At 37.7% G+C, this 22475-nt stretch overlaps 1 protein-coding gene and 1 long non-coding RNA gene across 3 annotated transcripts in view; one reads left to right on the top strand and one right to left on the bottom strand.

Moving 5' to 3' along the window:
- Positions 1 to 9639, bottom strand: part of LOC115901554 — a 196067-nt gene extending 186428 nt beyond the window's left edge. Inside the window, exon 1 of the long non-coding RNA XR_004060565.1 lies at positions 9090 to 9639. This is a non-coding gene — a long non-coding RNA (uncharacterized LOC115901554). The remainder of the gene's footprint in view (positions 1 to 9089) is intronic.
- Positions 9640 to 11224: 1585 nt separating this feature from the next.
- MMS22L (MMS22 like, DNA repair protein) overlaps positions 11225 to 22475 on the top strand; it is an 88651-nt gene continuing 77400 nt past the window's right edge. Inside the window, exons 1-7 of one of the 2 annotated variants that reach the window (XM_030944989.1) lie at positions 11225 to 11417; positions 12514 to 12701; positions 14785 to 14910; positions 18121 to 18173; positions 20850 to 20937; positions 21039 to 21216; positions 22345 to 22438. In XM_030944989.1, coding sequence (XP_030800849.1) covers positions 12523 to 12701; positions 14785 to 14910; positions 18121 to 18173; positions 20850 to 20937; positions 21039 to 21216; positions 22345 to 22438 — 718 coding nt within the window. In that variant the 5' untranslated portion in view covers positions 11225 to 11417; positions 12514 to 12522. Of the gene's footprint in view, positions 11468 to 12513; positions 12702 to 14784; positions 14911 to 18120; positions 18174 to 20849; positions 20938 to 21038; positions 21217 to 22344; positions 22439 to 22475 lie in introns of both variants that reach the window. The other variant, XM_030944988.1, reaches the window with a different exon arrangement.

The following is a 22475-nucleotide window of genomic DNA, read 5'->3' as shown; positions in this document are numbered from 1 at the left end:
AAAAAATTAAAATTCAGCTTAATTAGGCTCTAGATGAGGTCAAAACTATTTTAATAATTTCAACCAACAATATTGTCTGTTGTGTTCATTATGCCAAACAAACAAAATCTTTTTTTCCTTTTATTAGTGTAGGAAGAATTTCTTCTCAAATATCTGTCTATTCAAATGTCTGCCTCAGTGAGCAGCTGTGCATCACACTGAAATAAAACTGTAAATTTTTACCAATATTGCAAATTGTCAATTCTTAGGGTTTGTTTGGGGCTTTTATTAAGAACCATATTTGTTCATGCACCAGGACAAGGGACTATGCAGGAACTTTTCTCATCAAAGTGCAGGGGTCAGTTGTATGTGCTCAGAGTGGTGAAGGCTGCTTATAATTCATCCCTTGGTGAAACACAAATACCATTCATTCAATGCACCTCTCAAAACCTGGGGTTTTTTTTCCCAAAGCAAAAGTGATAAGAGAGGTCCATTGACTCAGCTCTTCCTCTAAGATGGGCTTTCACAATCTCCTGGAATGTTCAACTTGAATTTGTACTCAGTGTGGAAGTGGGAGAGGTTATTTTTCTAATTTAGTCCACAAAGGATAGCCATATACTGAAAACCACATCAGTCTGAGCAGAGGATAAATTACAATATCTTTGGAGTGTTGTTTTACTGGATAAGGTTGACTAAAAGCATCTAGCTTTAAATGTAATTACAGCACAATTTTACAGCTTCTACCAACTGACTTGAAATTATTAGGTCTAATCTGTTATATGACACCATTGCATAATTTTCATTTTTCAAATAGAGTGGCTTCCTTATTTTGGTAAGTATTGTTAAATCTATTAGAATATGCAACATGCAATTAGGTATGATTCATTACTTATGCCCAGTAGTTAATTTGAGATGCATTTTCCAATACAGTTTTCATGATAAGGTATTTTCATTTCTCTAGTTTTAGCTTGCTGTGAGACAGCTGTCAATTTATTCTCATTGCTCTCTACTTTTATTGCTCCAAGCTTAAACTGCATATGTCAGACTGACAAGGAAAGTTTAATGTACTTCTAAGTCTTGCAAGGATACCTGGAAAATAGCAACACAAAACTCTCATCAAGAAACCTGAGAAATCTCTAATATATATATATATATATATATATAATTCCTTTCAGCTTCTGTATGTGTGTGTTTATTAAAAATAGTGGAGACAGAATAAAATTTAAGAGATTTTACAGAACGGAAAACTACTTCAGACAGACAAACTTCCTCTTCTCTCTTGCCAGAAAGAAATTTCCCTCTAGAGATTTCAGATCTAGTCATCAAACATCATCCTCACCCTTCTATCTAGTATAACCTTTCTCTGCCAAAAGGATAATACAACTCCTATTCACATACTACCATGGATATGTGGAGATAGGATCATCACAACAGCATTATTTGCAGTTATCATACAGACTGAGGCCTTCCAAGGTTAGATACCAGATAGAGGAACAAAACTCTTCTGTTTTTTATCCATGACTGACAGACACCGCAGAATAGCTCCTTTGTACAGTCATGTTAAAGTTTGTTATTATGAACTCTTCAGCCAGAATACCTGTTTCAGCTATACTTATTTGAGTTGTTGCTGTCAAAACAAAGATTACATCATTTTACACCCATGTTTTACAAATTAAGTAGCCAGGACATATGCAAAATGAAGGGTAAGTTCATTTACTTTGGCAAAGGCTTTGATAACAACTGATAAAAACAGTATCTCTATACAATGATCTTAGTGTACTGGTTAACAGCTCGTATTTGGACAACCTGTACTGATTTCTAGCTACATTTTTAAAAGCTTTTGTTTTTACTGGTTCCTGTTATGTTTTGGAATGCCTTTAAAGAGAAAGATCATCCTTCCTTCACTAATCACTTTTTCTGAGGGAAAAAAACCAACACAAACTCCACAAACTTAATAGGAAATCATTTTATAAATATATTTTTAGTATAAGTAGCTAAAAAATAGTTTTATGACACAGCTCAGACAGCCTTATCCCACACACTGAAGTAAGTACCATAGTTAATGAAATCTAAATGGGTGAGGAAAAGCTTCAGGGCTATATGATGGTGTTCCTACCAAGCTCTAAGAAACAGAGCAATGGGAAATCATATTAAAAATGTGCAAAGCCTTTGCATGAACACAAAAACATGACAAAAAGCAAAATAAAAGTAGAGAACACAATTTGAAGGCTTCAACGCAGAGCTCCTTCTAATAATTAGTATTTTGACAAATTTCTCTTGCAAATCTTGAAATAAAGTTATAAAAATATGTTTTACGTAAAAGATTTTTCACAGGCAGCATATTAAATGACCCCTTCTGCAAAGTGTTTATAATTTTAAAAATCAAGTCTTTCCCCACCTCTTTCAAGAATCTCACTACACAGATGCTCATCAGAACTCCTTTATGATGACCATTAGAAACACATGTTAATTTCCATACTTGCTGATACCAACCTGTTTTATACATTTGCTCAAGTCCTGGAGTATCTAGGAGCCTTTAAACAATCCTAAAATGTCACTGGTGTGCTTTAATGACACCCTAAGAGACAAAATCTGCATGAAAATTCATACTGTCCAAAGAGATTTGAACTTTAGATTCTGTGAATAGTAGGAAGGTTTCTTTTTCTATTACACAGCTGAGGAATGGAGATGCAAGAATGAAGTGAATTCCTGAAATCATGCAGATGAACTATGTAGAATGAGAAACTGAATATGAGCCATCTCATTTCTATCATTTTTGCTAATTATATCTGTTTCCTAAGTTGATAAAGGAGGACCTGAGATATGCAGAGCACTTTCCTCCTTCCACTATAAAAATATTATTGTAATCTTCAGAGGGGCAAAAAAATCAACATATTTTAAAATACAAAATCTTTGAAATTATGCAAAGTATCCAATAGTCATCTGAATTTTTTTTGTCAGGTTACATTGAGGCAAAGAGCATAAAGCACTGAGAAAAGGAAAAGGGAATATTTCTGAGATCGCACAAGAATAGACAAAATAATGTGGTATTGGAAACCACAGCTGAAGCTTATTGAGATCCACTTACTTGAATGATTTCTGTAATTCTCAAATTATGCTGGTCAAAGCTAGCTATTTTGCTTTTTATACACATCTTTGAAAATATGGTTTACACTGTGTGCCATTGCATAACATCCACATTCACATCCACACAAAACATTGATCTGCTTGCTAAACTTACAGCCTCTGGACAAGTCAGGAGAAAGAGCTTTGCTGACTAGCAAAGTGGGAGCCCAGTCTTTTCTCCCAGCACTAGACAGTATGAGGAAGTGAGTGATAGTTGGAGTCAGAGAACTGCACCACTTTGAAATTAGCTGCCTTCATTCAAATACTGTCAACTAAAAATCCATGTAGTGGTGGCAAAGCAAATATTCTGGTTTAAAAAATTCTGCATCAAAAAGTTTGTAATATGGTTAAAATATCTTTCTGTGATAAAGCCAGAGCTTTCTGCTAAGCTTCATATTGGACTGCACAGTTGTGCCTTCAACTTCTCCAAGTACACCTTCATATTTGATACTACCAACACAGTACACCAAAATGGTGATAGACAGCTGCACCACAACCACTCAGTTAAAACTATTCCTTCTGGGAAAAAACCCAAACCCCTCAGTCTACAGCTGGACTGACACAATCCTTCATCTGGACCAACAGTCTGTATTGTCTCTGTGCACCACACGCCAGAAAGAATTTATGTACCTGAGAAACAAAAAGCTTTCTGAATAATTTTACTGGACCTAGGGTCTCTCTGGCAAAGTATTATATTGGAGAAGCAAAAATAGTAAACAGAGGGCACTGAACAGGAATATTTTGAGGATAAATTCTGCTCTGTTTGTAGTTGGCCCCTTTATTTCTCAGTTTTCTTGTGCCCTAACCTGTCAATTTCCCAGAATCCAGATGAAATTCTATTGCAAAGAAGTTGTTACAAGTTGAAAAGCCTGTGTTACTAGGGATTAGAAGGGTTGCAGTTAAAATTAACTTCACATACTTTTTGTATTCCTACTATTAGAAAGAGTCTCAACCCCTTTATTTTGTCCTCTCTAGAAGCACAGAAAAAACCCTCTTGTTTTCATCAATGATCTTGCAATCTAAATACAGCAAGAGACAAGAAATGGGATACTTAAGAAAACAATGAAAAAAATACAGTGTGATACGAAGATTTCAAGGATTGTTGCAAACACATGTCAAAACAAAACAAGAATTTTAAGGAGGCATGCTTTGGGAACAGCAAAAGCCTCATGAGCTTCAAAAAGAGTATGGAGAAAAGCTTAAAAAAAGGCAGAAAAATTAGCACACAAGAAATGAAAACTCAGGTTTAATGAGGATATGAAGTAGTTCCTTGGATGAGAGTCAGTACAGAAAAGAGGTATAGATGATAACGCAGAAGAAAAGCCACCTGGAAGCAGCGAGATGCTTTTGTACAGTATTAAGTATTCCTACTACTATTTTTTCTGCCCTACTACAGATACAGATAAGAACTTCTAAGTTTTATGGATTTACATTTTACAGAAGATTGAGTATTTGAACTCATCCAGTATATTATGTTATTCCCAGCTTGACTTTGCAAAAAAAAGCCAAACTTGTTTATATTATGAATATTTATCGCTATTCTATTTTACATAATATATACATAGGTTTATATATAGGTTGGAATTCTTCATAGTGAGTCAATTATAGAATTCTACAGACTAGAATGCATATGTTCTACTTGTGAAATATTTCCTAGAAAGCATTAGTGAATATAAATTCATTTGAGATTTCCATCAGATATTCTGACTACTGTCATTCTATTGGCATATATGTTTCAGTGGCGAAACAGATAAATTTGGAATTAAAAGTATTATCAATAACCTTCTTTCCACTCTCAGTATATATTTCCTTTAGTCAACTTTCTTCTTTGTCAATCAAGTTAAAAAAATGACTCAAAATGAAGACATCTTGGCATATGTATCTATCATTCCTTCCATAATGTAGTACTCCCACTGGCTTTCAAGGGAATTATGCATATGAAAAGACTGCATTATTAGGCCAGATTAAGATAAGACATTTAGAAATACTTAACTCATCATACCACTTCAGAACCTAATATTTATAATGGTACTTAAGCCCGGAGCAATATAAACAAAAGTACAAAATACAACTCCTGGAAATATACTATGGATGGATTTTTCTTAACTTTTTTTAATAAAACTGAACAGAATTAAAATTATTTTTCTTGCTTTTTGATATATGAACAAATAAAGAAATATGAATCAGATCACTCCAGAAGACTTGCAATATTCCTAAACCAGAGAAGTCACACATCAGTAAGAGGACAGTAAAAGTTAAAAACACATTGCAGATAAATGAACTAGATGTCTGTGTAACCATGTAAAGGTCCTCAAAATTTTTCTTGGTATCCCTATGTCTTTTTTAACCTATTAAACCTGATCTTCTGGAAGCATAGCCAGACATCTTTAACTCTTCAGACACATGATTTCCATTTTGACTTCATAAATGTTATTCTTCTCCCATGCCATGACAACTCAAGGATAGTATGAACTATGTTTCTCTGACCCAGGAAAGATATTGGGCCCTTCCCTTCCCCAAGCTAAAACTGAATGGACCTCCACTTTAACAGATTGGGTAAACAACAACTGGCCCTTTCCCAGATGCATAGCTCAGTTGTAGAGTCAATCTTCTAGGCTAGTTAGAATGGGATAATTTTCTAATTTTTTTTTAACCTAACACATACTGCTGCACAGTTAACCCTGGACTGTTATTTTTGATGGCTAGTAAAACTCTTGCCACTTTTGTAAAAAAGTATTCCCACCTGCCTGTAACAGCGCCTCAAATTCAAATTGTCTAATCTGACTGGAAAAGTTCAGATTTTAACTTCTAACCACCCACCTACTTTATAACATGGGCACTGTTACAAAAGTTTGACTCTGCAATAGTACCTCTACAACATGAAACAATCCTGAGGATTGAACACTTCAGATATTTTTTACAGCTGGATAGCTCACATCTGGGCATCACTAATCAGGTCAGTCATAGGTACTTATCTTGTGAGATAAGGATATTGGAAACAATATCCATAAAGACTCCTGCTAGAAGCATAAATCCTTGAATTAAAAACCTGTTCAAACACATGCTGCACCTTTTCCAATTGTACGGTAGATACCCTAGACTGTAGCCTGGGTTAACAGATGTCTTTGTACCCACCATGTGCAAGTCATTTTCTCAGGGAAACTAGATTTTTTTAAGTGACAACCCCATTTCATTAAGTGAAAATATAGAACTTATATGGCATATGAAATTACATCTAAGTCTAGAACACTGCATTTCAAGAAAGTAGAAATCATAAGAGTCCAGATCACAGCAACAAAAATTAAAGAAATACAAGAATAATACTGGGGGCTTTTTTTCTATAAAGAAGAAAACAAAAACCAGGGATTGTTTAAAAAAATAACACAGTGGAAACATGACTGAGAATCTCAAATATGTGAGTCTGGGGCAAAGAGGAAAATAAAAATCCCTGTACCTACTAACTAACAAAAACTAATGAGTTGAAGTAATTTACTTTTAGCAGGTTAAGTTTAAGATCAGAAAGCACAAAAAACATTCTAATGGGAAGACTAGTGAAATGCTGGAATAGATAACTCACTTAGGTAAGTAATCATAACAAATCTTTAGGCAGACAGGTAAGGGCTCACTTAAAAAGACAACTTTTATTGATCGTGGCTTTGGAGGAAGAGGGGGGGCAGGTATGACACCTTTAGGGAATAAGTTTCAGTTGTATTTCCATGCTGCAGTGACTGAAGAAATGCAGCCATGTAGTGAGTGACCCACTTGCTGGGGGATCTTGACTTGGAAGGAAAGTCTTTTTTTCTGGAAAAGACCAAATCAAGTTCTTCATGGATACAATCACTTGGATTCTGATACAATCTATGAATCACCAAGCTACATTGATCCAGTCTGCAGCTTCTTTATTCAACAGTTTAATGATAATGACTTTCAGGGCTGGACTATATACAGCCAATATCTGATCCAGCCATAGGATATAGGATTTTGCTTGCTGAAAGCAATTACTTAGTAACATGTCCCATGGCCTTGAGGCCAAACAACAATAGCAACAGATGCTAGTAACACTGAATTCCAGATGTAGACGCTGCTGAAAATTTTAAAGGAATTAGTTTTACAATATTTTGCTTTAAAATCTAGATGTACTCCAAATTCTTATTATCATATCTCTACTTTACTATTAGGTTGGGATCTTTAGTGTTTTGTTTGTTTGTTTTTAATTTAAGCCTAAACTTTTTATGGGCAGATCAACTTTAATAATTAGAATCACAATCCTGTACAAGGCCACAAGTCTTTGGAGCCTTTGGAGAGTTAACACAAAGTAAAGAACCTTCTCTACTCAGTTTTTTTCTTCCAATAAAAATGTCTGATTAATGGGAGGCAGACACAGGACAAATGTACAGCTCCAGTCTGATTAGCAACTAAGTTCAGAAAACCTATCATTTTCCAGCTTCATTTCAATATTCTTGCCTATTTTTCTATAATAAGCAGCATGTAGAAGTAGCAAAGTTACATAGCCATACTTATTCCCTACATTTAAACCACTTGATCTAACACCAGGTTAACGATCCAAGGCAAAAAGAACAAACCTGCATCACAGTTCATCTTTTGGATAGTGATAACTAAACTACTAGAAAATAAAGTTTCTAAAATGTATAAGGACCATGACAGCTGAAATATGTACAGCAGCAATATAGCGAGTATCAGGTGTTCTCAAAGTTTCTACACATAACAAAGTAGCTCCCACTCAAAACAATGTAATTTGACAGTCACGAACGTCAGTGCTTCCAATGAAATCCTTTAAAATACATCTCACCTATACATGATTGCTCTCTGACAGTGTGTACATTACTGCCCTTTTCACAACCACTACAACGAGGCACCAAAGGCAGCTCCGCCTCCACCCTCCGATCAGTAAAGTTGCCAAAACCAAGGGCCCGGAGTGAAAGGAGCCCCGGGCCGCCCCTTCGGGCTGTCCCCATGGCGTACTCACCACGCCGGGCTACTTTGGGAGACTTTCTCCCCCTCCCCCTGCACCTACGCACAATGAAGGAGAATGGTGAGCAGTTTCAGCATTAAATTTGAACTTCCCTGCTTTTGTTAGCATGAGTCACCACCTTAACATTATCTCAGCTGTAGACTTTTATCTGTGAATATCTAAGCCCTGTCTTGTGGAAAACTAATTACTGAGCCACTGAGAGGCTTCATAATGTCCTGCATTTAAGTCCTGAACATCATACATAATGCATAGGAAGCAGTCGCTGCACTCTGATTACAGAACACTGTCATTAAGAGAGCAAATTAAAGATGTGAATAATTCACTGGCTGAGCTTATTGTCAGTGCTGCATTGTGAAATTAGAATTTCTAATAAGTACTGCAATTTTTTTAACCCAATTAACACAGAGAACATCTTGAGTCTGATTAGTACAATAAAAATTATTACCTTATTCTTTTGCTTCACAACAGCCAAATTAAATACTGTACTTAATTATGCAGCATTCATCGCCTCTGTGCTAGAAATAATAATAATAAAAAATTCTCACTATCGCTTTAATAAGACTTCCAATATTTAGAGTGCAACCGAAAAATAGAGCATATGAATCTCCTGCACAATTTCTTATCACAAACTTACTGGCTTTTTTTTTTTTTACAGACTTTGAAAATAGGGTTTAATATCAGCAGCCGACCATGATGTCACTGCTGAAGTCTTCTCTGGAAACAAAAAGGTATTCAAAAAAAATCCCACAAAATGACCCTTCTGAACAAGCTCTGAATATATATTGTGAATTAACTTTCTCTGGGTTGATGTGAAGGCAGAGGAAAAAAAGCATTACTGCTCACTGCCTTGAAATCGAATACACAAATATACAAACATAGAAACATCTATACACACACACACACACACACTCTCATATATATAGAGGTTGTTCCAGAAAAGATGCTTAGGAAATATACTAGGAAAAAAACCGAGCTGGATCAGCTCTCTTACCTCAGTTCCCTCTTGGCACGGGATAGATAACATCCTTTCATCCCAGAAAGGAAAAAAAGTCCGATTCAACATCCAGCATGTTGATTTTTCCCCACGATGCCTGCTGCCATGTTAAATAAAGAAAATGATCACTGAGGATGCAGCTTTTGTCTCCAAATATTTGAATACTGCCTTTTAGTGACAAGGACCCCAGGAACCTTCGCACATCTGGCAGCAGACACCACTGGCTGCAGCTGCTGCAATGGGATTTTTCCTCAACCTTATTTCATTTCCAGCTCCTTTTTCTTCCCCATCCTGAGGAAGTTTAATCACCAAGCATGGCTGGGGAAGAAAAAAAGAAGAAAAAAAAAAAAAAGGAAAGGTGGCATTGCAATCACAAGCTTTCTTGGTTTTGTCCTAGAGACAGGGACTGCAGCAACCACCTTGCATCTTTGTCTAGTTATTTTAGCATGTGCGTGCAAGAGGGGAGAAAAAAAAAGACTGAAAATTATTCAGGCATAATGCAATAGACATAAAGAGACAAAAAGACAAGGAGAGAAAGAGAGGGGAAGAGAAAGAGGGAGAGTGAGGGAGGGAGAGGAAACAGAAAGACTAAGAGAGGGAGAGGGGGCTGTCAGTGCAGATAAATCTGCATATGGAAATCAGGGTTATCCTGGGTACAGTTTTATTTAACCATGATGTACTGTTTTTTTAATTAGACAGGAATTTAAAGAAGGAAATGAGAAATTCTTACAGACATAGGAGCAAACGAAGCATTTTAAATCACAGCAAAGCTTTCAGAACAAGCTGTAGCAGCAGCAGCAAAACTTTTTATAGCAACTTTCTTACTAGAAGGAAGTTTCATGCACTGCTGCTATTCTGCACCCAAAATCCAGGCAAAAATGGAAAACCATTCATTTTGAAACAAAATCAAACAACAGCAATCCAAAATAATACAACACTTCAAAAAAATTTTAAAAAGACCCAGAAGCCTCTTGGTGCACAGCATGTGCTTTAAGCTAAGTTATGCCAGGCACAGGTTTTAGGACTTTTGCCTTGGCCCCCAATCTGTGGTGGCTGTGACACCCAATGGAGATGCTGCAGTAAATGATAGGAGTGATACCTAGCTTGAACTTCGAATGCTCTGAACACCACTTCCCAATCTTGATGGGAATTGTGTGTGTTTGGGGATACAAGCTTTACCTTGCAGACCTAGGAAGGTTGGATCTCCATATGCAAGACATCAGAAAAGACCAGGAGAACCTCATGCCCATCTCTAGTGAAGGAACATGGGAATGAGTGAACTGAGAAAGGTGAGGAGAAGAAGGAAAACGAGATTCAGGGAAAATCTAGACAAGAAAGACACCAGAGAAAGATAGGGGACAGGGACAGGCAGCACAAGGGAACTTACAGGAAAGATGGGTTAAGACTATTTATAACAGCATGTAGAGACAGGACAAGGGGGACCGGGTTCAATTTGAGAGTAGGTTTACATTAGGTGTTAGGAAGAAATTCTTTACTGTAAGGGTGGTTTGGCACTGGAACAGGTTGAACAGCGATGTTGTGGGTGCCCCATCCCTCCAGGGACGGAAGGATGGTTCTAGCCCAGGCTGGATGAGGCTCTGAAAGCCTTGGTGTATTTGAAGTCACCACAGGAGGGTTGGAAGTATATGATCCTTAAGGTCCCTTCCAACCCAAGCCATTCAATGGTTCCACGACTCTGTGGGCACAAGGGAGGCAGCTGAACACCAGCGGCAAGACGGTGGCGTTCATGCGCGAGGTGGCCAGAAACCACTTGTAGTGGCTGGCCCGCCAAGGGACACCCAGCCGAGCAGGGAAACCCGCCGGCCTGGCAGTCCTGGGAGGAGCGGCGGGCGGCGCTTCGCCCTGGGCTGGGTGGGGCGGGACGGTGAGAGGAAGCGGGAGAGGAAGGGAGGGAGAGAGGGCGGGAGCCGGGGCAGTGCGCGGCTGCCGCGCCGGGGAGGAGGCGGAGCGGGCAGAGGAAGCGCGGCCGGGGAGGAGCGGCCGGCGGCCAATGGGCGCCCTGGCGCCTGCGCAGTGCGCGGCTGGCGGCGCGCGCGCGGGCCGTACGGAACGGGCCCGGGCGCGGAGGGGCAGCGGCGGCGCGGGCCGCGCGCAGGAACCGCCCGAGTCCCTGTGCCGCCCGCCCGGGGCTGGCCCGGCGGGAGGCGCCTCCGGGCAGAGGGCGGCGGCGCGGGGCCCAGGCGTTACACGTGCGGGTCGTGTTCGTGGGCGCGTCCCGGCGGCCCACAGCGCTGCTCCCGCCGCTTTGCAGCTGCTGCCCGCGGATTGCAGCCGCCTGGAAGGTTCTGCTTGGAGGACAAGGAGGTGCTTAAAGTGTTCAATTGTTTCCGCTGCATCAGGGATGTGGTAGACAGGTATGGAACTGATGGGAGCTATGGCCGGGAGAAGATGCCCTCTTATGTAACTGTTCCCGCAGGGGTTTCTGTCCTGTGGGGCGGTTTTGGTTCCCCGAACTGAACAGGCTTTCCTTGGAGCTCTTGTGGCTGAGAGCATTCCCTTCAGCTGTCCCAACACCCCTACATAGGGTCTGGCTGTAAACTGGAGCACAGAAGTCATTCTTTCTCTACTTTCCCAGCCGCCTGCTCCACGAGAATGTGAATGGATGTGAGAGAGTAGAACGGAAACTGTTTTCTTTTTTTTTCTCTTTGAGCGTATATTTTAGTTAAGCCTCCGTATTACCAACCTCTAGCTATTGTGTAGATTAGTTTCTGCAACAACCATATCAAGATATACCAGCAAAGAAGTTGGAAACTTTAATTTAGTGTTTTAGTTATAGTGTTTGCATATTTTTATAGGACGCTCTGACACCTCTTACCTAGTTCTGCTCTTTCGGTATATTGTATAAAGTATGAATACACTAATACTAACTGTACAGTGAATTTCTTTTGGACATGGCAATCCTTTTTTGGTTTTGTTTCTCTTTTTTCAGATTCCTGGGTAGTTAGATTTTTTTTTTTTTAATTAATATTGTGAGCCTTAATGTATAATGTACTTCCATAGCCTAGCTACTTTGGTCATAAAATGAAGTGTTGCTGGAAGTAGCTTTGTAATGTATGGTGTTATAACCTACGGCTGGTCTAACCTCATCACTGATTCATTTAGAGAGCTAAACCAGAAGAAAATGTTTGGTTTTTTTTTTTTAAGTCACTGATGTGTGTTCTTGAACAGGCTCTGTTCAACGAGGAAGATGTGGTTGCACAAAGGTGCAGAATTGTGTGACAGGGCACGTGATCCTGATTGCCCTTCTTGGTGGTGTCTCAGCTTTTACTTCAGTGTTACAGTTGGTTGGATCTGTCTCCTCACTTGAGCTGAAGGATGACGTGGAGTTGTAACAGTGAGACATTTATTTGAAGAAATGCTATGAGTATTTTTGTATTTAACTGTTTTTTTTCTGGGCCAGGTGAAAACAATGGAGGATGACTGTGGGGCTTCCTCCACATCTGCATTTCTCACTGAAAGCTTGGAGCTGGCGATGGAAGTGGAGCATGAGAACTCAAGGCCGTCTTTCTTTTCTTGTGCCTTTGACAGCCAAAATGGAGGGAGAAGGTTCTCTGCAGAGTCTTATTTAGCAAGTGGGTCTCTTAAGAGGTATGGGATTTTTTTTTTAAATTACAAATATAAAGATGCTTCTAAGATGCTCTCTTTCCACTCATGTTTGGTGCTGACAGGTTTCCAAATCAGTTTGTTCTCCAGCTCATCTGATCCTGAAATCAACTTGGTGATACCAAAGTGGGAAGCGCTGTTGTTTTGATAAACAGCTTTGAACGGTGCTCTAGATGCAGTTCTTAGCTTTCTGAACTTACTTTTAAGATACGGTAATGGACATTTACAAGCCTGTTAGGATAACTCAAAACTGGCCTGTTGGGCAGCAGCATCTGAGATCACTTGAATTTCTGTGGAGGCTTCAGCACTGCTTTTCCCAGTCATGTGCTCTAATAAATGCTGGCCATTTTTCTCTCTTTTCCACTCTGCCTGGCTTCTCCAAATTGCTGGAGCTGGCCCTATTAGCTTTAAGACCATGTTTCTCAAAGCTTCACCCTTGCACGCATTCTAGATTTAAGGTTCTGAGGTCATAGGCATAGCAAATAAGTATTTTCTGTGAGATTTTAAAATGTCACTTTGGTTTAATTGTTATTTGCCTTATTGTCTGTCATTCAGCTTAGTTTTCTGTGCTGTTTGCTCATCTTACAGGGATTGTCTTGTTTTTCCTACAAAAGCTTTATCTTTCTGTCTGTCTGTCTTCCTACCAGGCTTTGTATTTTGTGTTGTTACTTTATTTTCACAGTGTTTTATGTAAAGGCTTAAGGGGGGGTCCACTGCACCTCCCCCTTTCTCTGCCTTATCTATCATATTTTTAGTTGCATTAGAGCACGTTCATTCAAATTTACATCAAGTAGATGATTGAGGGATCCTGTATCTGCATGAATATGTCAGTAGTGGATTCCACATTGACAGAGAAACATTTCACCTGAAATTGTTTCTGTCATTAAAACTCACTGAGGAGCTTGTATGTGGACAGGTTTCCCAGTCACTATAGTTGTGATAACACTGTTCTTCCACTGTGTTTATGTTGTCTACCTGAATTGCAAAGTCCTGGAAAAGCCTCCATGTGAGGGACTCTTCTGTCATCGTTGCTTGGAACTGAAGTAGCTGGATTTAATTGCTAGAGGCTTCAAAACAGTCCAGTGTTCAGGAAGTTACCAAGTGAACTAAAGTGTTATGGGAGATTGAGCCAATTATTCAGCAGATTGTCTTTTTGCCTCTGAGAATGAAATTGGAAATAGTGCATAGTTCAAGTAGAATATGAATTTGGTGTTTAATATAATGGAAACTAAGTGCTTGCTTAGTATATATTTCTAATTTTTAAAATAAAAATAGTTTTTTAACATATTAGAGAATTGAGCTTCATCTATATGAGATTATTTTATGAAAGGCAGTGGGAAAATTCTAAAATAATTTACCATGCTGTCATGCAGTTTGCTGCAATTTTTTTTTAATGAGTGTTAATGAAACATTTTTTATTTGTACAATTATGATGTTTTAACAACACAGGTGTCTGATTTTTCTCCACTTTGAGTAAAATGGTAATTCTGGTATTATTTAATTTTTCTTTAGCAAGAGCAAAGGATAATCATGGCCCAGTGTTAGCTTGAATTACAATGACAAGGTCCCATTTTGAGCCTCATCTGTTCATCTGCCTTAAAGTGTGCTTTTAGCAGTGTGTTCAGTATAAATATTATTAAATGTATGTAAATGAATAAATGTTCTAGCATTAGTTACTAGGTATGTAGTGTGCCTTGAGACAGATCTCAAGCATACAGAGCAGTGTGTTATCTTACATTAGCAGCATCTTCTCTTCACAGTCTGTGTGTTATGTCTCAGCCCCTTTGTAAATATGAAAATACTTCAAGAGGGCAACCTGTTAATTTTTGTTTCTAAAATGTACTGTGACCTGTGACTATATCCTGTTTTTATGCTTTTGAAGCTAGGAGTTGTTGTGTTTCTATAGATCATATTGGTCTAAAAAGTACAACTGTCTTTGAGACATCTGTCATGTACATGTTGCTGATACATTTAGAAAGTATTGGTGGTACATAAGCCAGCTGTAGATATTGTACTCCATAGGTTTATTACTGGAAAATGTATGAATATTGTTGCCTCTATTTTGCAGGGTTTTGCTGAGACTAGATCCTTCCCCAAATGACTATGAAGAAAGTACAGTGGAATTGTTTGGCTTTCAGTGGGTTACTGAAATGGCATTAGTTGAATCCTGTGGATTTCTCTTTGGATTACTTAGGTATGATAACATTCTATTTTATAGTTAATCCACATCTGTAATTATACCTTCTGTAAGGGTGTAACAAACTTCACATTTAAAACATCATAAAAGACTGGGCTGTGCAATGTATCTAAAACTGATTAATGCTGTCTGTTTAATGCTCCAGTAAGTGATGGATAAGACACAGATGGAATTGCAGGAAGAAGTACATTGTGTCACAGATTCTTAATATTATGTGACTTATTATTAAGTTTCTAAGTAGTGTGATGCGTATCTGAGGCATCACCAGATAAAAAAAAATTAAGTATAGTTATTACAACAGAGTGTTGGGGTTAATTTAGAAGACTCTAGCTGCAGAATTATATGAATAGACCATATAAGATTTCCTTGAATGAGATTGTGCTACCCATGTAATTGAAGTTGTCTTTTGAAGATTTTTAGTCTTTTTTTGTGCATAAAGGAAAGTGGAGGTTAAAAATCAAATACCATAAATGCTGGATGCAGTGCTTTCTTCAATTGTTTGGATTAGGATAGCTTCAGCAATCTCTTCAGATACAGTAACTCAGTGTTTGACTAATTCAATGTAGATGCTTAATCTGGTCAATGCAAATACACAGATCACTGATAATCCTCTTTGCTACTGATAATCCTCAGGATGTACAGCACATACAGAGTGGATGGGAGAGGAGCTTTTGTATGATTTCACAAATATATGTGGTGTATTCCATCGTTCCTTTCTTTGCAGGGAATTCTTCCATCCCTTTAGGGTATGACCAAGGGCATGATGTGCAACATGATTAACAGGGTCTGGCAATTGGAACATGGTGACATAGATGACTGGAAGTGTATTAAAAGCAGTATTATTTAGCTTTGCTTGCTTGATGCAAGCTTTGACCTCACTGTGTTTTTACAAAACCCCAAAGTGATAAAGTAGGAGATAGGAGTACAATTTAGTTAAAAGTTTCAGTATTTAGTCTGATTTTTTAACTATTCATTAACATAAAATCACTGGGCAGTGACATAGGAATGTTGAATTAAATGGCTATTTTTAAAGTTTTTTTCCTGTAATGTAAATTGCTCTGTAATTGTAATAGAGATTAACATAAGGCATAATTTGGTTTTTAAGTTATTCAGGCTGTATATTCTTTAAAACCTACTGACCTGGTAGAAATAATGGATTTCAGCTAACTCTTGGCCAAGTGTTTAGTTGCTAAGTTTTTTTTTGGTGTGACAAGTTCCTCTGCAAAGGGGGATGTCTCTGAAAAGGCATTCAGTTCATTTATTCAGTCATAAAATGGAACACTTTCATTTATAGACTAGTTGACAACTAAAAGTAGAAAAACTGCTTTTTCTGCTTTTTCCACTGTGGAAATTGAATATGTTAAGTACAAGTTACAGTAGTTTCTGAAGATAGGGTGGCTGTAAATAGTTACGTTTATGAAGTAAAGGTAATATCTATGTTTAAATATATACCTACAGAAAGCTAGTCTCTTTTAAAGTCCGACATTATACTTAATATTGTAATTAAAAATTATTTGCAGCTTTAAAATATTGTAATAAATAACAGTATACTGCAGAACTGCAAGTTAAAATAGTAATTGCATAGTAAAAATTTTACTTATGGGTTTTCATGTGGGAGACGTGTGAGTCAAAGTGAATGAGACTGTGTAACCCTTTAAGTGGGTATATTAAGCTAATATATCTCTGATTAAAAAACAGAAGTACCGGTTTATCTGTCAGAATGTGCTTTTGCAAATCAAATGATTTAATGATTAACAGCCATCAATCAATTGAGGTACATCAGTCCTTGAGGTACAAATGCAAAGTGAAACTAAAATGATTTATTTAAATAATGGTATTTTTGTTATGTTTCTTGTGCCCAGTTTGTTCTTTAATTTTATCAGCTCACTCTGTTCTGTCTTTGTCAATTCACTGGAGAGTATTTTTCTTTTATTTTTCTTTTATTTTTCTGTCGCTTCTTTCTCGTACCTTCCTTCTCTAAACACCAGTCTCAACAGCCCTGTTTCATAAAGCCCTCCTGCTTCAGACTTCCTTCCTTTTTACATGGTTGAAATCCTTGAAAAATCCAGGCAGAAATTCAACTTTGATTTCCAAACAGACAAAAAACTCTACAACCTACCTAAATGATGGAAGGGTAGCTGACATGGCTTTATCCAAGAAAACAAGATAAAGTGAAGGGAGATTATTTTACTGTATGTATGCACTTTAATATGCAAGTTACAACTTGTAGTTTTGTCTTTTAGATGCTTCTTGTGTCTTTTAAATGCTTCTTAGTTTTCAGGGTTTTTTTCATAAGAACATTTGATTTGTGTTAGATCCAAGTAGCCTATTTTAGAATCCTTCAGTAGTTATTGCTTTGACTGTATAAGAAACGAGGCAGAGAGCTCTCTCCTCAATTTATGCAGCATTTTCTTTCAGAAGTCTGTCTGACACAGTTGTGCTTTTCATATATTCAGTTTAGTACTGCTTTGTCTCTGTGGAGATTCTACTGGAAGACCACTTGCAAATAACAGTTGTTACAGAATATGGCCGAGTATTTACCTGTGTTACAGCTTTTTTTTTTAATATTCATTTGCAGTGACACTGGGCTTCTTTAAAAATGTTCTCTTTCCTCTCCAAAACTGAACTGAGCTTTAACTTTTCTAAAGACACCTCCTTTTACTCTGCTCTTTTGTTGCTGTTTATGCTTTGTCCTGGAGTTAAGGAGCTGACCACCCTAAGCAGGAACTTAGGGTGGTCAGGAACCTAAGCTGCAGACAGGATGTACTAATGTACATTCACAAGTGGATTCATTTAGTGTGTACTGAGTGTATGCCATGAGGACTAACTTCTAGGTTTAATCTGTCGTCAAATATGCAGCTGAGTTATGCTTGTGGTAAGATCACTTGCAGGGAATGGCTTTTGGGGGTTTTTGTTTGTATTGTTGTTTTGTGCCTTCCCCAATATTCAGCCAATTGCTAGGGGAATTTTTTACTGTGTTTAATGATTTATAAACATGCACAAAGTCAATGTCGTCCCTTCACACTTGGATATGTCCATTGCCTTTCACTAAAACTGTTTTCTAAGTTACATTTCCATGAGCTTTTTCAGAGCTACAAAGCAAGAAACTGCTCTTACTTTTCTCTGTTCTATTTTATGCTTACTAAAGTGGAGGTAAACAACTTTTACCTATATAAATACCATAAATCTTTGTATTCCTTTAATTAGGCAACAGATATACAGACTGGAAAACCTAGTACAAATGAGTTCATCTGATTTTGGTAAGTTTTACGAATTTAATTTGACATTGCAATAGGCAGCTGACTACATTTCATTAAAGAAATAAATTCTCACAGATCACGCTTGTGCTTTGACTCTTGACCAAGGGATTTTGGAGTGTGCCTCAGAACAGCTCCTTTATAAGCAGCATAAAACTGCAGTTAGGGTAGAAATATAGGCAACCAAGTGAGGTAAAATAGTAGGGAAATAGAGTGGAAATGCTGGGAGTCAGTTTGAAACCAGATTTGCCTGTAAAGGTAGATGGACAGAGCAGTCCTTAGTGGGGCATTTTGCCTTAATTTGACTTAAGGTGTCACCCCTAGAGCAGAATTTGGCAAAACTATTAACTCTTTTAATTAAAACCAGAAAATTTCATTGATCATCCCAACAATTATTTTAGTTATAAAGGTAGTGGCTTGGATCTTTTTTCAGTGTTTCATTGGCTAACGTTTAAATGAGTTAGATTTGGTTAGTTTTGAGTTATTTACAAACAGTTTATCTTTGCAGTAGGATCGATAAAACGGGATCACTACAAAATGCTTTCTTTCAATTAAATACTGAGGCATGAGAAGCAGCATGTTTCTGAAGGATTATTGCAGCCTTGGGCTTATTGTAAGTTGAAGGCTGAATTACTTAGCAAGTTGAGAAGTTCAGTAATTACTCAGAAATAAACTGTCTATAGTGTCTTCTTATTACAGATAGTGTGCTAGTGTTCTATCAGTGAATATTTTTACACATTACTATTGTTTTTTTAATATTGTGATGTTCTGCCATTTAAATAATTGATGTGAATTTACCATCAAGCTTCTTTCATATGCAGTTCATCATCAAGAAACTGTTCCGTAGGTTTCAACTACAGAACTGTATGTTTCAACATCAAGAAACTCTCCTGTTTTTCACTTAAGTTTAAACACCTGCTAGGTTGCCTTCTCTTTGTATTCCATTCCATTTTTCTTCCACTTGTCAGTTAAGCTAGTAAAATGAAGAACTTGAATTTTGTGCTTTGCACCGGGCTTTCTTTCTGAATCAGAAGCAAGTCACTGATTCAGCTGTGACTCAGTTCCCCCTTTATAGAAGTGGGCTAATAGTAGAAAGGTGTCATGAGGATTGAAGTATTTTAAATGGTCAGCAGGGTGATGTTAGTTATTATTGATGTCTTAAAAAAACGTGCTGTCACCACTGTTAAAACACTATTTAAGAGTTTTGACTCAGTAAATCTATGTTGTACTGTGTGTTTATATAGATATCAATATTTTACTTTAAATTTCATTTGCTATCCATCTTGATGAGCTTTGGAGGCTTTGTACTGAGAACTGTGTAATGTAGAAGGCGCGTGAAAATACTGTAATGTAAAATTTTGCTTAAACAGGACTTCTGAGAATTTAGGATACAGTATTTGTTATTGCTACAAATCAGCAGTAATGCCTATAAATAATTACTTTAAGAGGATAATTCACTCTGTTCTAAACTTGTGGTTCATTACCATGGCAGATGCTATGGCTTCTGGTGTGGTGCATGTAGGCTGTACACTGGAATATTCTGGTGCTTGTATCACTTGATTTGCTTTGCCCACTGAGTGTTGTTGCTCAAAAGATGTTGAGATAGGCTTGTGTGCACAAAGCTTTATTTTTGGCATCTGTAACAAATGTCATGTATGAACTTCCAGGACTTCCAGGTTAATTGGAGGAGATGGGGGAAAACAAAAGGGAGAGTGAGAGCAAGATCAAAAACACGGGAAGACTCCCCAGTGGTCAGCTGGGGAGAGGAGCAAGGAGAACTGTCTTTCCCTGGCTCTGCAGTCCAGTGTAGTAGGTGACCAAGAATTTTTGCCATGCATCTCCTCTAGGGTGATGCACTTTCATTTGGTCCTGCTCAAGGTCCTGATTTGATGCTTGCATTGAAGATGCTCTGAATAATCAGCATGTGTTGTAATCATGTTGCAGGCTGACTGCTTGTTAAGCTTTTGTGTGTATATATATTGTTGGGCAGTAGTTATTTTTCTATTATGCACTAATATAACCTAAAAGCTACAAGGAATAAATAAGGAGTGATTCTCACACAGTGGCAATAACTTCCAGTGAATCTCTGCTCTAATGGGGATGTTTGAGCTTGTAGGTGCAAGGTGAGGATGGTAACATCATGAGAACAATAGGTTCAGAGAACAAAGGAAAGGAGACATACAGCCAGAATAACTGCCTGAAAGCATACAGAGCTGCAAGTGAAAGACAGGGTTGTGAGTGGATGGCATTATACAGCTGAAGGTTCTGTGCAACAATGATGCTTCCAAGGAAAAGTTACAAAGCATATTTACAAATAAGTTCACCTTATTGAACTTATTTGTACCTTATTATTGAACCTTATGACAGTTTAAGTCTGTCAGGAGAAAAGCGTACTGACAAATTGTTTTACCCATGTCTTTACTGAAGGTGTCTTGGAAACAGTCAGGAAGCAGGGCAGTAGGGCTGAATGATTTCTTGTAGCACTGAGAGTACTTACCCTCACTTTTCCTGAGGGTCTTCTTTTCTGTCTGTATCTGGATATGTGCCAGTCACCTCCCAGCTTGTCCTCAGAGGATGTCTTTCCAGTGGTCTGGTCTAATTACTGTGGAGAATGCAAATGTTAAACAAGTCATGGTGTGCTTGACATCTGCTTTAAGCTACTGGTCTCTTTTACTTCAGGTCAAGCTGCACATTTGCACTCTGAAGCAGAGAGCATCAGGCATCAATGTCTTAAGTTTTTGCATTATGTGAAAGTTTTCATCTTCAGGTGAGATTTACATACATTTTACGAAATTGGGTACTGAGCTTTGTGTAGCTGCTACTTACCTGTTTTCTGATTGTGTGTGTTGTATTTTCCTGTACATTCAGGTATCTGGACCCCCCTAAGGTGGAAAATGATAGAGTGCTGCATCCTTATGAAGAACTAGAAGCTCAGTTACCCTCAGTGTTGGTGGAAGAGCTTCATGCTTTGACTGTGCATGTTGGTCACCTTTGTGAGCTTCCTAGTAATGTCCTGGCAGCCTTTACTATTCAAAATCAGGCAAAGGTTGGTGTCTTTTTATAATTTTATTTTTTCATGTGGCATTATGTATTCAACTTGAAAAATTTTGGCTTAATATAAGTTAATCTTTTTGGTTTGGTTTTTTCTTTTCTAAGTGCCATCCTGTACTTGGTAAACACAACTAATTAGATCTGGATTTTCTGTTGTTGTTTTATTTATCTATTTTCGTTCTGTAGCTTTAGAATTCTTCCTATAGTATACAAGTGATAGTACCAATTACATGTAGATAAGTAGGCTTGAATTAGCATAACTTATTTAAAAAATTCCTTGGTGTTTGTCTGTAGTAATGTTTAAAATTTTTGAGCATCCCAGTAGGAGGGGCATTTCTTTAAAAATACATTCTGAAATCTGACTCAGAATGGGAAAAGATTTTTTATAAAAGAAAAGTGAAGATGTGGAAGGAGGCACAGCAACATTAAATACTACTGAAGTATACACCATTAGATTTGTGCATACACATAGCTAATGCTTTCAAATCTTTTATAAAGACAGAAAAGGAATTTCAGGCTTATGTTGTATAAACTAGTATCTGGAGAGGAATGATCTGCTGAGAAGCAGCATTTTGGACCTTTATTTAGCTTGTCAGTAGTGGTTGAACTGATTAAAAACAGTAATTTCAGGTAAACTTTAAGGAAGAGAATACTAAACTGTTGGGAGTTATTTTAAAGTCCGCTTTAGCAACTTTTGTGCTACATAATGCTTCTCTGTAAAAAAAAGGTTAACTAAGGATGTTTTAATTTGTCAAGCTTGAATCAAAACTTCATAAACAGCCTCTTACAGATAGAATTGTAATGAAACTTTTGTTTGTTTATTTTTTTTTCTTGAACTGAATGGCATTTATATGTTACATTGTATTTGATCATAGATATTCATAATGTTCATTGCAGTCCATATTAGAATGTCAAGTCCAACCATTACTGCAGCATCTCCACATTCTCCACTAAACCATGTCCCCAAATGCCACATTCACATGTTTTTGAACACTTCCAGGAATAGTGATTCAACCACTAAACCTGGGCAGCTTGTTCCAAAGCCTGACCACCCTGTGTTAGCACAGTATCCAAAATTCACTAAAGCAATGTTAAATATAAGTAAATATATTTCTACTCACAGGTCTTTCCTCCATCATGGCACTTACTACATCTCCATTTGGACATTAAGTGGCTAGTATTAGAAGTTCTTCATGTACTAGGTGAAAAACTGAAGAGTAAGTATGCAGGCCTTTTTCTTGAACTTATTCTTTT

This window comes from Camarhynchus parvulus, chromosome 3, assembly GCF_901933205.1.
Source record: "Camarhynchus parvulus chromosome 3, STF_HiC, whole genome shotgun sequence".
In the NCBI taxonomy this organism is placed as follows: domain Eukaryota; kingdom Metazoa; phylum Chordata; class Aves; order Passeriformes; family Thraupidae; genus Camarhynchus; species Camarhynchus parvulus.
The sequence above is the reverse complement of the archived record's forward strand: the minus strand, read 5'-3'. Positions and strand labels throughout refer to the sequence as shown.